This window comes from Ornithorhynchus anatinus, chromosome 12, assembly GCF_004115215.2.
Source record: "Ornithorhynchus anatinus isolate Pmale09 chromosome 12, mOrnAna1.pri.v4, whole genome shotgun sequence".
NCBI classification, from domain to species: domain Eukaryota; kingdom Metazoa; phylum Chordata; class Mammalia; order Monotremata; family Ornithorhynchidae; genus Ornithorhynchus; species Ornithorhynchus anatinus.
In genome coordinates, this window is record NC_041739.1 from 30,673,853 (window position 1) to 30,689,205 (window position 15,353).

At 41.4% G+C, this 15,353-nt stretch overlaps 1 protein-coding gene across 1 annotated transcript in view; it reads right to left on the bottom strand.

Annotated features, from left to right (window-relative positions):
* The window catches only part of CCSER1 (coiled-coil serine rich protein 1), a 409,129-nt gene that overhangs the window by 275,478 nt on the left and 118,298 nt on the right, over window positions 1-15,353 (bottom strand). The window contains 1 exon segment of the mRNA XM_039913814.1: window positions 7,892-8,102. Coding sequence (XP_039769748.1) covers window positions 7,892-8,102 — 211 coding nt within the window.

The following is a 15,353-nucleotide window of genomic DNA, read 5'->3' on the forward strand; positions in this document are numbered from 1 at the left end:
AGGGAGAGCTGTGGGCTGCTGGATTTACAGTGGGAGGGTGTTTTATGCAGGAGGAAAGATGTGAGCAAGAGCTTGGTGGTGGGAGAGATGAGACTGAGGCCCTGTAGGCGGGATAACTTGAGGAGTGAAAAATGCTGGGATACAGAGGAGGAGACAGTGGATAAGTAGGAGAAAGAGAACTGGCTGAGTGGCTTAAATCAATCAATCAGTTAATGTTATTTATTATTTACTGTATGCAAAGGATTGTACTACATGCTTGGAAGAGAACAGTAGAGTTAGCAGACGTGTTCTCTGCTCTAAAGGAGTTTTCAAGCCAGTGGGGGAGACTGACATTAGAATAAATAGGCAGGGGAAGCAGGAGAGTGTAAGGATATGTACATAGGAGGTGTGGGGTTGGAAGTGGGGTAGCAACATGCTTAAGGGGTTACAGAATCAACTGAACCGGCAACACAGAAGGTAGGGTGGATAGCATGGGGAAACAGGCTAAACAGGGAAGGCTTCCTGGAGGAAATGAGGTTTTAGTATGGCTTTGAAGATGAGAAAATGCTGGTTGGTTAGATATGTATATATCCTGAAATTAAATACTATAAATTATTCATATTAATTTCTGTCTCCTCATGACTGTAAGATCAATGTGGGCAGCAAATATGCTCTCAAGTTCTTACTACAGTGCTCTGCACACGGTGAGCACTCAGAAATACGACTGACTGTATTAAGCATTTGGGACGGCACAGTTCAACAGAGTTGGTTGACTCATTCCTTGTCCATAGGGAGCTTACTCTGATGGTTAGATTAGGTAAGAGGGAGGATCTGGGAGGGACGATGAGAGGTTAAATATAGGACAGGTTGATCTTGAGGTGTCGGCAATGTACCGGAGACAGAAGGAAATGTAAAACTGCACTTAGACACAGAGGTAGCGAAGTAGATATGGAAGCCGTTTTGCTCCCACCTTCTGTGGGAAGTCAGGACACGTGAATTCACCCTGAGAGAAATTTCGTTGTTCTTCACTAAACCTCTAGACTGTAAGCTCATAGTGGGCAGGGAATGTATCTATCAACTCTGTTGTTTCGTACTCTCCCAAGTGCTTAGTACAGGGCTTGGCACACAGTAGGAGTTCAATAAATATCATTCACTAAGGTGTGACGCCTGGGGGCCTAGACAGGTTTTGCAGGAGCAAGTCAGCAGCTCCTATTCATTCCAGCCCATTTCCCGAATACAGAAGCTCCAGATGTGATCGTCTCCAAGATGATCTGATATTGAAGCTCTACACTTTCCAGTCTATAAATTAGTTCCCCTCTGGGAATCGCTATATAGTCCCACCACCAGCCTCATGTGACTGCTAGACTGTAAGCTTTTTGTGGGCAGGGAATGTCTATTATGGTACTGTATTCTCCCAAGTGCTTAGTACAGTGCTCTGCACACAGTAAGCGCTCAAGAAATACGACTGAATGAGTGAATGATTTGCACCGTTCTCTCTGACAATGTTTTTAATCTAAACTTTGTATATGTTAAAAGGATATTTTCAAACCTGGACTTCAGCTGCTTTGACTGCTCTATGTGGCTTGGAATAAAGAGGCAAGTGTTACTGAAGAGCTTAAGCTCAATTATCCTAATGGATTCCATTTGATTCTAAACCATTTCAACCTAGAAATGAATCAGCCAAATGTAGCTCACAGTAATTTTTTTTCCAAATGGCAGAACTTTTTACTGGTAAACAAATTTTTTTTTCTTGACCACCTCTCTTGACACAATTCAGAACCAAATCAATTGCAAACTTCGAGTCCCAAGTACTGATTTCATCTCACGATGCCGTTAAGAATAAAGTCTTCTCACTACATCATGTCAGAGGAATTTACATGCCAAGGAGATGAGTCCAAACTATCCAATTTAGCTGAGAAAAGAGTGCAGTGGATATGAGAGGCATTTTTAAAAGCCAATTTACCTAGGAGGGAAATAGTAATTGCCTTAAAGTGAATATTTGACATTGATCATTGGAATATGTAATTTAAATGTTACTGAAAGTCAAACTAGTTATATTAGTTCTGTGTTTGAAGGTAGAGGGTTGAAACTACTTGTCAGTTTGTCAGAATCAATCAATGATATTTACTGACCACTTACTGTGTGCAGAGCACTGTAGTAAGTGCTTGGGAGAGTACAATATAGAGAAGCAGTGTGGCTCAGTGGAAAGAGCCCGGGCTTTGGAGTCAGAGGTCATGGGTTCGAATCCCAGCTCTGCCACTTGTCAGCTGTGTGACTGTGGGCAAGTCACTTCACTTCTCTGTGCCTCAGTTACCTCATCTGTAAAATGGGGATTAAGACTGTGAGCCCCACGTGGGACAACCTGATTCCCTTGTGTCTACCCCAGCGCTTAGAACAGTGCTCTGCACATGGTAAGCGCTTAACAAATGCCAACATTATTACAATATAACAGACTTGGTAGACATATTCCCTGCCCAAAAGGAGCTGACTCCACTTCACTCTTCCATAAGTTTATATTTTTCCATTCCTTTTCCCCTCTTCATTCTCCCCCTTCCCTTTTCTTCTCTCCCTCCCTCCCTCCCTCCTCCTCTTGTTGCCACCAGAATCTTGCCTGCAATGGAAAGCTAGAGGGAGAAATTTCCTCCTCCTCCTCCTCCTCCTCCTCCTCCTCCTCCTCCTCCTCCTCCTCCTCCTCCTCCCTAATCTAACCATCAGAGTAAGCTCCCTATGGACAAGGAATGGGTCAACCAACTCTGTTGTACTGTACTCTCCCAAATGCTTAATACAGTCAATCAGTCATATTTCTGAGTGCTCACTGTGTGCAGACCACTCAAGTAGTAAGTACTTGAGAGCATAGGAAAGCTAGGGGAATCCTTGATAATTTCCAGTTAGTTCACTCCCTTTCTTCCTGGAAATAATAATTATGATGACACCATAGAAAATTTGTGGCATTTCCTCAATCTTCCATATATTGAAGGGTTTGTAGTGATATCTGAGGATTATGTCCCCTCCTTGTTTGTAAATGTATCCAGGAATTCCAGGGACATTTTTTTTTTCCTGTTTTTTTCAGCTTTTGACTGGGAATGTTGCTTCCTTCAAGAAAAGAAGCAGTATGGCTTACTTCTTAGATTGATTCATGAGGGGCGGTTGCTGTCCCTGGCCTGATTATCTTGTATTTACCTCAGCGCTTAGGACAGTATGTGGCACATAGTAAGTGCTTAATAAATAATTTTCTAATTATTACCTTTAGCTAAAGTCAAATTAGCACAATAGTTTGTTGAACAAGACTGGATTATTATTATTATCAAATTTGTTAAACACTTCCTGTGGGTCAAGCCCTATCCTATTCACTGGGGTAGATACAAGTTAATCAGATTGGACCCAGTCTCTGTTTCACGTGGGGTTCACGGTCTAAACAGCAGGGAGTAGGATTTAATCCCCATTTCACAATTGAGGAAACTGAGGCATACAGACTAGCCCAAGCTCACACAGCAAGCAATTGGCAAAGCTGGGATTGTAGAACCCAGGTCCTCTGACTCACAGGCCAGGGCTATTTCCACTGGGTGACGTTGCTCCTTACACTTAACCTCATATATTTAGCTCCAAGTACTGCTTATGATTATTGAGTCCAAAATACACACTACATGTCATTTGATGGAGAAGATCCAGAGAGTGCCTGGCAGGTCAGAGGGAGGGAGGAAAGAGGGACAGAATGGTGATTATTTGATTTAGTTGAGAAGTGAAGGGGAAGCAATCCATAAGAATATTCCAGTCTTCTTCCATCTCTAGTGAGGACAGAGCAGAGGAATAGCATAGAATTAGCTATATCACAGAAATGTGTGTCTGTTATACTCTCCCAAGAGTTCAGTACAGTGCTCTAAACACAGTAAACACTCAATTAATATGAGCCTTAATCTGCAGCCCTCTTCAGCTTGCCCAACTATCCCCTCTAACTAGAGAGGCTAAGATTCTCCTTGGACCAGGCCTGGAAGGAGCAGCACAGCAGGCAGAAGAACATTTCATTAATGTCTGTCTCCAACTCTAGACTCTAAGCTCCTTCTGGGCAGGGAATGTGTCTGCCAACTCTGTTGTACTGTACTTTCCCAATAGGTCAGTACAGTGCTCTGCACACAGTAAGCACTCAGGAAATACAATCGATGATGATAATGACGATGACGATGGGAGTAGACTTCACAATTCTTTTATTTGACATTCCCAAGATAATGATGCTCAGGTTCCCAGAGCAAAAATGAATGAGGCTATGAAGAAAGTCTTCTTAATCTCCAACATACTTTATGCCCCAGTTTGGAAGGGAAGTTTTTCCAACAATTTCCTTGGAGATTTTACATAACATTTCCTAACAAGTTCTGTGAAATTCCACCGAAAATAATGGAATTGTTTTGATTATATGCATATTTCTCCATAAACACTACCTTAATCCCACTATCTTAATCTTCAACTTGCTTTCTAACAAGAAAATAGGCCAGTGCGTGTCAGGTGCTGTCATTTCTCACTGCTCAATTGAACTAGAGCATTACACAAAAAAAATTGTAGATCACATCAAGTGTGATTTTTCATTTTATCTTTTTTAATTCTATAAAGAGGTATTAAAAGTACGTCTTACTCTCTTCTCGCTCTCAAATACCATCTTGATAAATTTGAACCCTTAATACAGATTAGATGACTTGTTATTATATAAGTGTGTAAATGTAAACTTATCAGCTATGCATGGTAAGAAACCATGAAATGAAGGAATTACTAATTTCCAGCATGCACTACTTGATAAAAGTATCAGAATGGAATGAAAGGTTGCTAGAATAAATCAGCAATGCTACACTGATCAATTACAATGTTATTTAAAAAACAAAAATCTGCAATGTGTTTTGTCAGTTTAACCATTGACACTCTCCTTAAATCATTAGCTAGCAACATGAATGTAGTTTCCAATAGAGGAAACCTTCTTAAAAAATGTTTTTGTTAAGTGCTTACTATGTGGCAGTCATTGTTCTAAGTGCTGGGGTAGATACAAGCTAATTAGATTGGTCACGGTCCATGTCCCACATGGGGCTCACAGACTTAATTCTCGTTTCTCAGAAGAGGGAACTGAGGCAAACGGAAGTTGAGTGACTTGCCCAAGGTCCCAAAGCAGACGAGCAACAGAGCCAGGATTAGAATGTAGGTATTTCTGACTTTCAGGCCTATACTTTAACCTCTAGGCCATGCTGCTTCTTATACCCAGCTGTGTCAAAAAATACACTTCCCCCATGATTTTCCCAATGGCTATTTCCCCTTCATGGAAAAGTGTGGAAAGAGGTTAGTCCCCCGGGTCCCGGGATCCTGTGTCTGATGGAAAAGTTGCTGCATCCTGGCTTTGACCTGAATCCAACTAGCTTAGGAGAGACTTGGCCGGTGACCTATTTTCAGTGGCCATTTGTGACCAGCTGCTAAGCAGCCAGGGGAGTGGACAGAGAGGAGAAGGTTAATAAGCACAGGTAGGAGTGCTTTGTTTCGGTTGTATCTCCTACCGAATGGAGATAGGATTGGGCTTTCTGCTCCTGTTGAGTGTTGCTGCAGCCAGATCCTTGAGTGAGCTAGGGGCCCACACTGTGTATGTGGCTGGACCCCTGGAATAATAATAATAATAATAATGTTGGTATTTGTTCAGCGCTTACTATGTGCAGAGCACTGTTCTAAGCGTTGGGGTAGACACAAGGGAATCAGGTTGTCCCACATGGGGCTCACAGTCTTAATCCCCATATTACAGATGAGGTAACTGAGGCACAGAGAAGTTAAGTGACTTGCCCAAAGTCACACAGTGACAAGTGGCAGAGCTGGGATTCGAACCCATGATCTCTGAGTCCAAAGCCCGTGCTCGTTCCACTGAGTCACGCTGCTTCTCTAGTCATTCTGGGGTCACCATTCTTTTACTAGCCAGTCCAGTTATCCTGCAAAACTGTGATAACGTCAGGGCTTGAGCACACTGTAACAAGACACTCTAGTGCCTGCTGCTGGATTTAATGTCTGGACTGGGACTGAACCTTATAATAATAATAGTAATTCTAATAATACTTGCGATATTTGTTAAATGTTTACTTTGTGCCTAGCACTGTTCTAAGCACTGGGGTAAATATGACCAAATCGGATGGAACACAGTCCCTGTCCCATACGGGGCCCCCCAATCTTAGTCCCCATTTTACCCATGAGGTAACCTGGGCATAGAAAAGTGAAGTGACTTGCCTAAGGTCACACAGTGGACACATGGAGGAGCTGGGATTAGAACCCAGATCCTTCTGACTCTCCGGCCCGGGCTCTATCCACTAGGCCTTGCTGCTTCTTTTACTCTGGTGTTCTCTCCCAAGTGCTTATTATAATGTCTTGTACTCAGTAATAATGGGAATCATAATAATAAGTACCATAAAACAGAGGAACAGTAACGTTAACTGTGGCATTTGCTAAGTGCTTACTATGTACCAAGCACTGTGCTAAGCACTAGGAGAGGTGCGAGATCCTCAGGCAAAACACAGTCCCTGTCCCACATGGGTTCACAGTATAAGCAGATGAGGGAACAGGTAATAATAATGTAATAATGTTGGTATTTGTTAAGCGCTTACTATGTGCAGAGCACTGTTCTAAGTGCTGGGGTAGACACAGGGGAATCAAGTTGTCCCACGTGGGGCTCACAGTCTTAATCTCCATTTTACAGATGAGGGAACTGAGGCACAGAGAAGTGAAGTGACTTGCCCACAGTCACACAGCTGACAAGTGGCAGAGCTGAGATTCGAACTCATGACCTCCAACTCCAAAGCCCAGGCTCTTTCCACTGAGGTACTGAATCCCCAGCTTCAGATGAGGAAACTGAGGCACTGAGAAATGAAATGACTTGCCCAAGGTCACACAACAGGCTCTCTGACTCCTAGGCCCGTGCTCTTTCCACTAGGCAACACTGCTTCCCTTCAGTAGGTGCTCAATAGAGGCCAATGATTGACTGTTGAACTTTGGCATTCCCTTCTTGTTCCCCCAGGACAATGAAATATTGTCACCCAAATCAACAGGATAAATAGCAAATTCCAGAATAAAGTCAGTCCCTTAAAACTGAAACTACGCTCACTTCAGCACAGCTTTTCTAGGTGTAGTACGGGAAGAAAATGGATGATGATAGAATACCCAAACAGCTGCCGTCTGATAAGCTAAAATTAAGCCACCAAGAACCAGAGAATCAGAGGAAATGCTTCAAGATGCAGCAAACATAGGCCTCCGACAATGCTTTACTGCAGCTGAAAACCAGAGGATAACTGTAAAGAGCAGCTCTTATAGAACAGAGAGAATTTTTAAGAGAATTGTAAGGGAAAGGGGGAAAGTGAAAGATTTACAGCAAATTGGGGCAATAATGCCAGATATCACAAGTAGTGTCAGAAGCACTTAAATGTCTCTGTCTCCCCTATATATAAAATCTTAATAATAATTAATAATTATAATAGTTATGGCATCTGTTAAGCACTTACTAGGTGCCAAGCACTACTCTAAGCATTGAGGCAGATTGGGACATCAGGTTGGACACAATCCCTGACCCACAAGGGGTTCCCAATCTAGGAAGGAGGAAGTGTAGGATTTAATCCCCATTGTACAGATGAGGGAAATGAGGCACAGAGAAGTGACTTGTCCTAGGTCACGCAGTCAACACGTGGCAGAGCCGGGAGTAGAACCCGGGTCCTCTGACTCCCAAATTTGAAACATTTTTCAAAGCTCTGCTTCCATACATTCTCTTGTCTCTGTTGGGTAATTTTATAAATACGTCAACTGAGGGCTCAGTACAGTGCTCTGCACACATTAAGCACTCAAGAAATACGACTGAATAAATGAATGGATCAACCATCTCTGAAAGATTCCATCTCACAGGGGAGCCAACCGTTACCTCTTGAAGAACCCTCTTCATTTTCAGGAGGAGGGTCTTGACAGCCGTACAGTCCTGCATCATCAGTCTGAAGGGAAAAGAATCGACGACTCCGCCTTCCTCCAGACCCGCTGATGGCCATCCCAGGGATGGACTACTGAGGTCTCTGGGGACGGGGGGACCCCTGGAGTCTCTCCCGTTGGCCTCTTTCGGAAACTTCAGGGAAAGGTTCCTAGTGAAAGAAAACAGAGGTCAAGTGAAAGTGTGGCCGAGTTAGAACATGGTTTTCACGTTAACACATTCCTTCAGGCAATCATATTTATTAAGCGCTTACCGGGTGCGCAACACCATACTAAGCACTTGGGAGAATACAACAATAAACACATTCCTTGCCCACAATGAGCTTAAAGTCTAGAGGCAAGGAGACAGAAATCAATACAAATAAATAAATTATAGATATGTACATAAGTGTTGTGGGGCTAGGACAGGGGAAGAACAAAGGGAGCAAGTCACACAGAGAAGCAACATAGCCTACTGGACAGAGCACGGGCTTGGGAGTCAGAAAGACCTGGCTACTAGTCTCGACTTCACGCTTCTCTGCTGTGTGACCTTGGGCAAGTCACTTCACGTCTCTTTACCGCAGTTACTTCACCTGTAAAATAGGGATCAAGACTGTGAGGCCCCCATGGCACATGGACTGTACCCAATCTGATTGGCTTGTATCTACCCCAGTGCTTAGTACAGGGCCTGGCATATAATAATAATAATAATAATAATAATGTTGGTATTTGTTAAGCGCTTGCTATGTGCAGAGCACTGTTCTAAGCGCTGGGGTAGACACAGGGGAATCAGGTTGTCCCATGTGGAGCTCACAGTCTTAATCCCCATTTTACAGATGAGGTAACTGAGGCACAGAGGAAGTGAAGTGACTTGCCCACAGTCACACAGCTGACAAGTGGCAGAGCTGGTATTCGAACCCATGACCTCTGACTCCAAAGCCCGTGCTCTTTCCACCGAGCCACGCTGCTTATAGTAAACGCTTAACAAATACCATAAATAAAAGTTTCCCAACCCTAACCTGAAACCAAAGTCAGAGACTTCTCCATTATGCTGAACCTCAGATCATGCTTTTCTCCCTGGAGTGGAGCTGCCTTGTGGAGAGAAACACAGGCTCTTTTGGATGATAAGTTGTTGCTGTTAATGGTACTTGTTAAAGGCTTACTATGTGCCAAGCACTGTACTAAGCAATGGGGAAGGTACAAGATAATCGGGTTGGACACCAGTCCCTGTCCTGCACGGGGCTCAGGGTCTTAAACTGAAACAATGCTTTGTGATTGCTTTGGGCCGTTATTCTAATTTATCCTCTGGGGATTTCAGGACTGTGCCCAGAGGTCTCTGGCTCCAGCCCAGTTCTCAGGTTTTTTCCACAGGTTTTTGGCTGAGTCAGGACTAATAAGAATTTAAGCTTTTTGCTCTATCTTAAATTCTACCCTGAGAACCCATAAACAAGATCCTTCAGATTTAAGTAAAGTTCTATGCACAGGTGCCAACTTTTTATTTGGAACATGGGGTGAGAAGAGAGCAAGGATTTTAGGGGGTGGAGATGAGTACTTGAAGGGGACAACCTTCAATTAGCTAAGAGGCCAGAAAGCCACTCTTGTGTATCTTTTCAACCCTGATTGGAAACCCTCAGACTTTGACAGATGAGAAGTCTGGAAATCTAGTTCCAAAAGCTCTTGGAGGAATATCACCCTTATTGTACTTACGAAATGGGTTAATAAAAACATAGATCTGAATTTTTGAAGAAAAAAAAAATTCAAGCCTCTGAATAAAGTTAGTTTCTGAAACCCACGATCATTCTGACTTCCCAGCTCCTCCATGTCCCTCCTGTGTGAACTTGGGCAAGTCACTTAACTTCTCTGTGCCTCAGTCCTCTCATCTGCCAAATGGGAATTCAATACCTGTTCTCTCTCCTGTTCAGACTGTGAGCCCCACGAATGACCTGATTACCTTATATTTACTCCAGCACTTAGTACAACATTTGGTACATAGTAAGTGCTTAGCAAAAATCACAAATATTATCAAGTTAATATAGCTACCTGTAACTGCTCTAAGAGGAATTACAAAGAGCAGATGGATTCGAGAGCACGTGGTTTGCTTATTTAAAATGTGCTTCAACCTGAGGAGTTTCCTTTACATCAGTCATTCAATTGGTAGTATTTGAGCACTGTACTAAACGCTTGGAAAAGTACGAGGTAACACATTTGGTAGATACATTCTCTGCCCACAGTGAGCTTACAGTCTAGGACACTTTGCAGTCTAGAAGACTTTACATGAAATCACCAAGATGCAAGGAGCTCATTTAACAGAAGTACACTATGATCTTGGAAACACTTTTATTCCAGTATTTCTTCCAGTCGACATTAGAATAATGAGCCTCACAATACTATTACCTAAGCTCCAATACTTCATGTCTATATTGTGTAGAGAATTTGATTAATCAGTCAAGAGGAAACTGTGACTGTGAAATCATTCTCTTTCATTATCACATAAAAGAGTTAGAATCTAATGTTATTGTTAAAAGTGCTTTTATATTAAATCCTCTTCCATAGACAGTTAAGAACAGCATGTAATGGGATTTTTAGACATAATTTATAAGAAAATTCCCAAAATGTGTATTTCTATCTATTCCTTTCTGATAGCTTGGATTTATCAGAACTTCTTAGAAAGAAATGAATGACTATCTCTGACTCTGGATATCACAGTAACTACTATGAAATTAATTGTTTTGAAATGCTTAACCCCTACACAAGCATGCAAAGTCACTGAGTGTTAGTGAAATTTTGCAAATGTATATACTTATCAGCATGCTACGTGGAGAATATATTCCATCACAGGAAACTATGGAGCACATGGTCACCTCGTTATTTTAAAAAGTATGCTTTACTTTCCCTCCACACAGGGGCTATTGGTAATTGTCCCCCCAAAATTACAGAGGAAGCAATATTCAGGAACATCAAGTCCTGCCCTAGAGATGGTACATAGGCAGTTCTTGAATTTGTCGACAGGATAAATAGCTATTAGAAAATTTAAAATATACACTGTGCAAAAATTGAAAGATCTATTCTTTATTTGATCTTTTATCTTGAAAATACGTTGGGAAAATATTCAGACTCACAAAGATATTATCAAGCTCTTAAACCAAATAAGACATCCCTTCATCACTCTCCCTGCCCATAAAATCACACAAATAAACACTATACTCACATTTAGTCCATAAAATCCAATGCGTGATTCAATTGTCAGGGCCCCACAATATCACAGTCAATTATTCAATCAATGGCATTGGGGAGCGGGGGCAGACATTAAAACAAATTACAGGAAAAAACTTTTATTCCAGCATTTCTTCCAGTCGACATTAGAATAATGAGCCTCCCAATACTATTACCTAAGCTCCAATAGTCTCCCCCTCTAGACTGTAAGCTTTTTGTGGGCAGGGAAAGTATCTGCCTACTCTGTTCCACTGTACTCTCCAACTGTTTAATACAGTGCTCTTAAGACAGTGCACACAGTAAGTGCTCAATAAATATGACTCATTGATTGATAGATAGGGGAAATACATTACAGATCTTATGAGACTTGAGGTCGTTTCTTGCTGAGGACTGTTTTCCTGGATGATCAAGGTGCCCTGAAGATGGTTCATTTACATATTGTTTTACAGATATTTGGGATTATGAATTTTTTATCTGCTCTCATTGCTCACTGAAGCACAGTTCTATTGTTCTACTTACGTGTTCTCTCCCTCTTAGGCTGTGAACCTCTTGTGAGCCAGGCATTGGGTCTAAATTGAATTTTGGTTAACTAACTCATTTTAGGTACTTGCTAATCTTGGCAACAATAATGGGAACAGTGATGATGCTAGTGGTGAAAATGGAGCCTAATAAGGCAACTGAACAACCCAGGACTTCCACCATATCTCAAAGCTTTGCCTCTTTTCAAGTTCAAAAGGCAATAGTGACTTCATTTAGTGTTGGAGTTAAAGCCCCATCTGTCTACAGACACTTGCAGATTTTCTATCCAGGTGCACTGGGTAATACAGACAGTCCACCTTTCTACCTGGACTGTAAACTTGTCTCTAGACTATAAGGTCGTTTTGGGCAGGAAGCATATCTGCTAATTCTATTTTATTTTACTCTCCCAAATACCATTGATAAGACTTGCCCCAAATTGGACAAAATAAACTCCGGTTTGATACCACTCTCATCATCTGGCCACTCTCACTTCCTACAGGATGGAGATGATCGGTGCTAATCAATGACTAGATGAGATGCCACCAACTCCATCACATTGGATTCACTAGACCTGACCCCCCAGGAATGCCGGGGAGGAAAGAGAATAAAAGGAAAGTACATGATGGGAAGGGCTTTTGAAATCTTTTTTTTTTTAATCTCCTCGGATAAATGTGCAGAAACAATGCAGGCTCAAATTGTTAAAATTTCTTTATAAGTGTTGCCAGCTTTATGGGACAACAAGAGGCTATAGTCATATACAGTTCTGACACTGTATGAGTCCAAGGCAGATGCCGATAAAGTCTGAAATGTTTTCTTGCTTCAGTTGATGGATTCTTTCCAAAATCTAGCCCGTATTCTAGTGCGCTGCTTTGGGTTCCTGTTTAGCCTTCATTGAATGTTATCGTATTTTCTTTTTTTTTTCCCCATGCCAAAGAGTACTTGACATTTAAAACCAGATAGCTAGAACAGACTGTTGGTGATTCAGGGAATGGTTCCTATTCAACTCAGCAGTACAAACATAGATTGGTATCTCTGCTCAATTGTGTTGGAGACAAAGCTCTAGGATGAAGAAGACACGCAAAAAAGTATCCTGCACCCAAAGAGAGAATCGGTAAAGAAGTCTCGCTTTTCATAGTTGCCTCCCGAGAGGCAACCACCTTGTGTGAGGAAAAAAGTTCCGCCCCGAGACTGGCTTTCCCTGAGTTACAGTGCCAAGTCATTATTGATTTACCTTTTGGTGAAGTGATAAAGCATCTTGATAGGAAGGGTATCAAATTGACTTATCACTATAATCCTTAGGTTTCTATGGAAACCCTATAGAACATGAAGAGTACTCATGATTAAAGACACAATATCTTGTCTCAGAATACTGATATGTATCATTTCACAACCTGTGCTTCACTGCTAGATCATGGAAACTGTTACCTTCTATCTATCTGAAAGTTCCTAGACATGCTTTCGTCCTTTATTTTTTAATTTTCTTTCATTTTAGAGACCTATAAGATTGAGGGGAAGGGAATTTTGCTGAAGTGCCATGATTTAGTAAATTGAAACACTGATTTCTAGTGTTAACTAGAAAGCCGTGGTCCTTAGTCATGGCTAAAGTCAGAGAATCTAAACTGGGTTACCGTGCTACTGACAGGTTTGGGTCAGTTGTATCAACTGCAGATTCAACTTTCATGGTTTTCTATACAGTTAAACAGAGAGTGACTGGGACAGCTGAATGCCATATTGTTTCACAGACACTAAAACAGCATGGGAAGCAGCAAGGCCTTGCAAAAAGAGCACAGGCCTGGGAGTCAGAGGATCTGGGTGTTAATCCCCCCCGCCACTTATCTGCTATGTGACTTGGGAAAATCACTTCTCTATGCCTAAATTATCTCATTTTAAAAGTAGAGATTAAAACCTATTCCCTCCCATTTAGACTGGGAGCAAAACTGTCCAACTTGATCATCTTGTATCTACCCAAGTACCGAGAACAGTGCTTGGCATGTAGAAAGCACCACTACCTAGCATCGTTGTATCTACCCCAGCATTTAGTACAGTGCTTTGTAGATAGTCCGTGCTTAACAAGTACCATAATTACTATTAATTTTTAATGATATCATGGCAACTAACTGAATTTCTTGGAGCAGCCTGGATCATTAGAGGGCCACATTATCAATCTGCATCAATGCCCAATGCTCCTAAGAGCTGTTCAATCTATTCTTTCCCAGAAAGCAACAAGGTATCTGGAAATAATATAATTCTGAACTAATCAACGATATTTTTTGTGTGCTAACAATGTGCTGAGCATGGAACATAGTGTTTTGCAGAGTATGATAGAGTAAGTAGGCACGATCCCAACCCTCAAGGGGCTTACAATCGAGAAAACTACTGAGAAAGGGAATTTCTAAACTCAGTCGATCATATTTACTGAGCACTTACTGTGTGCAGAGAACCACACTAAGTGCATGGGAGAGTACAACAGAACAATAAGCAGACACATTCCCTGCCCCCCATGAGCTTACAGTCTAGAGGTTGAGAAAACCCTCAAAAATCCTCTAATCACTCTTACAGAAGTTTCTATTTGTTGATACTCTAAGTTTAAAGATTATACTTTGTAGATTTTTCTGATATGTACCTGGTAAAACCAATGTGTGACCAACAATCTCTTACACACCATGTGTCTATAGAGATTCCTCCTTAACTGTGGCATGTAGGACAATCTGATTACCTTGAATTTACCCTAGCGATTAGAACAGTGCTTGGCACATAGTAAGTGCTTAACAAATACCATAATTATTATGTTAAGTGATTACTATGTGCCAGGCACTGTACTAAGCACTGGGATGGACAGGAGCAAATAGGGTTGGGTGCGGTCCTTGTCCTACATGGGGCTCACAGTCTCAACTCCCATTTTACAGATGAGGTAACTGAGGCACAGAGAAGTGAAATGACTTGCCTAAAATCACACAGCAGAAAACTCAGAGCCGGAAAAGAACCCAAGACCTTCTGATGCCCAGGCCCCTGCTCTATCCACTACGCCACACTCCTTACTGCATTTCTCCATTTGCTACCTACACAGTACATGGCACCGTTTTAATTTCTCACTCTTGATTATGTCACATGCAGTAGTGAAATGAAACATTTCCTTTTTTTTTTGGATGCGGGTTTTAGAAGTGTTTTACACTTTCCTTTTTTATCTTTTGCTGACATACTGTTATATCATCTATTCCTTTGATACATAATCTAAAATAACTAAATTTCTAAGAAAAATACTTCTGGATCAGGTCCTTCTTGGAAATAGAAATATGAAATCAAATTGCATTGTGCTTTCCCACTTTAAAATCAGTTCTTTTTTTTAAGAATAGAGGGTCTTGGATGGTTTATATTCATTTCTCAAACCAAAAAGATGAAGATAGAAATTATACTGTTACTGTAGCTTCTATAATTATGTCATTTACAAAATGGGTAAACACATTCCATGAAGAGTGCCTTACAGTTTGATAGTGCTTCAATTTAAAAGTGTGAAATAAATCTGAATGAGGCATGACTTTTATAGAAGATGACTACAGTTGGTTTTGTTTTTTTTTCAGTTAATATTCTACATTGCTCTTGGGCCTACTGTGTTCTGAGCATCGAGACTGCATTATTGAACTTTTCAATGAGTGGTTTTGTTTCCAGTTTGAATTGGAGGATATGGGGATTGA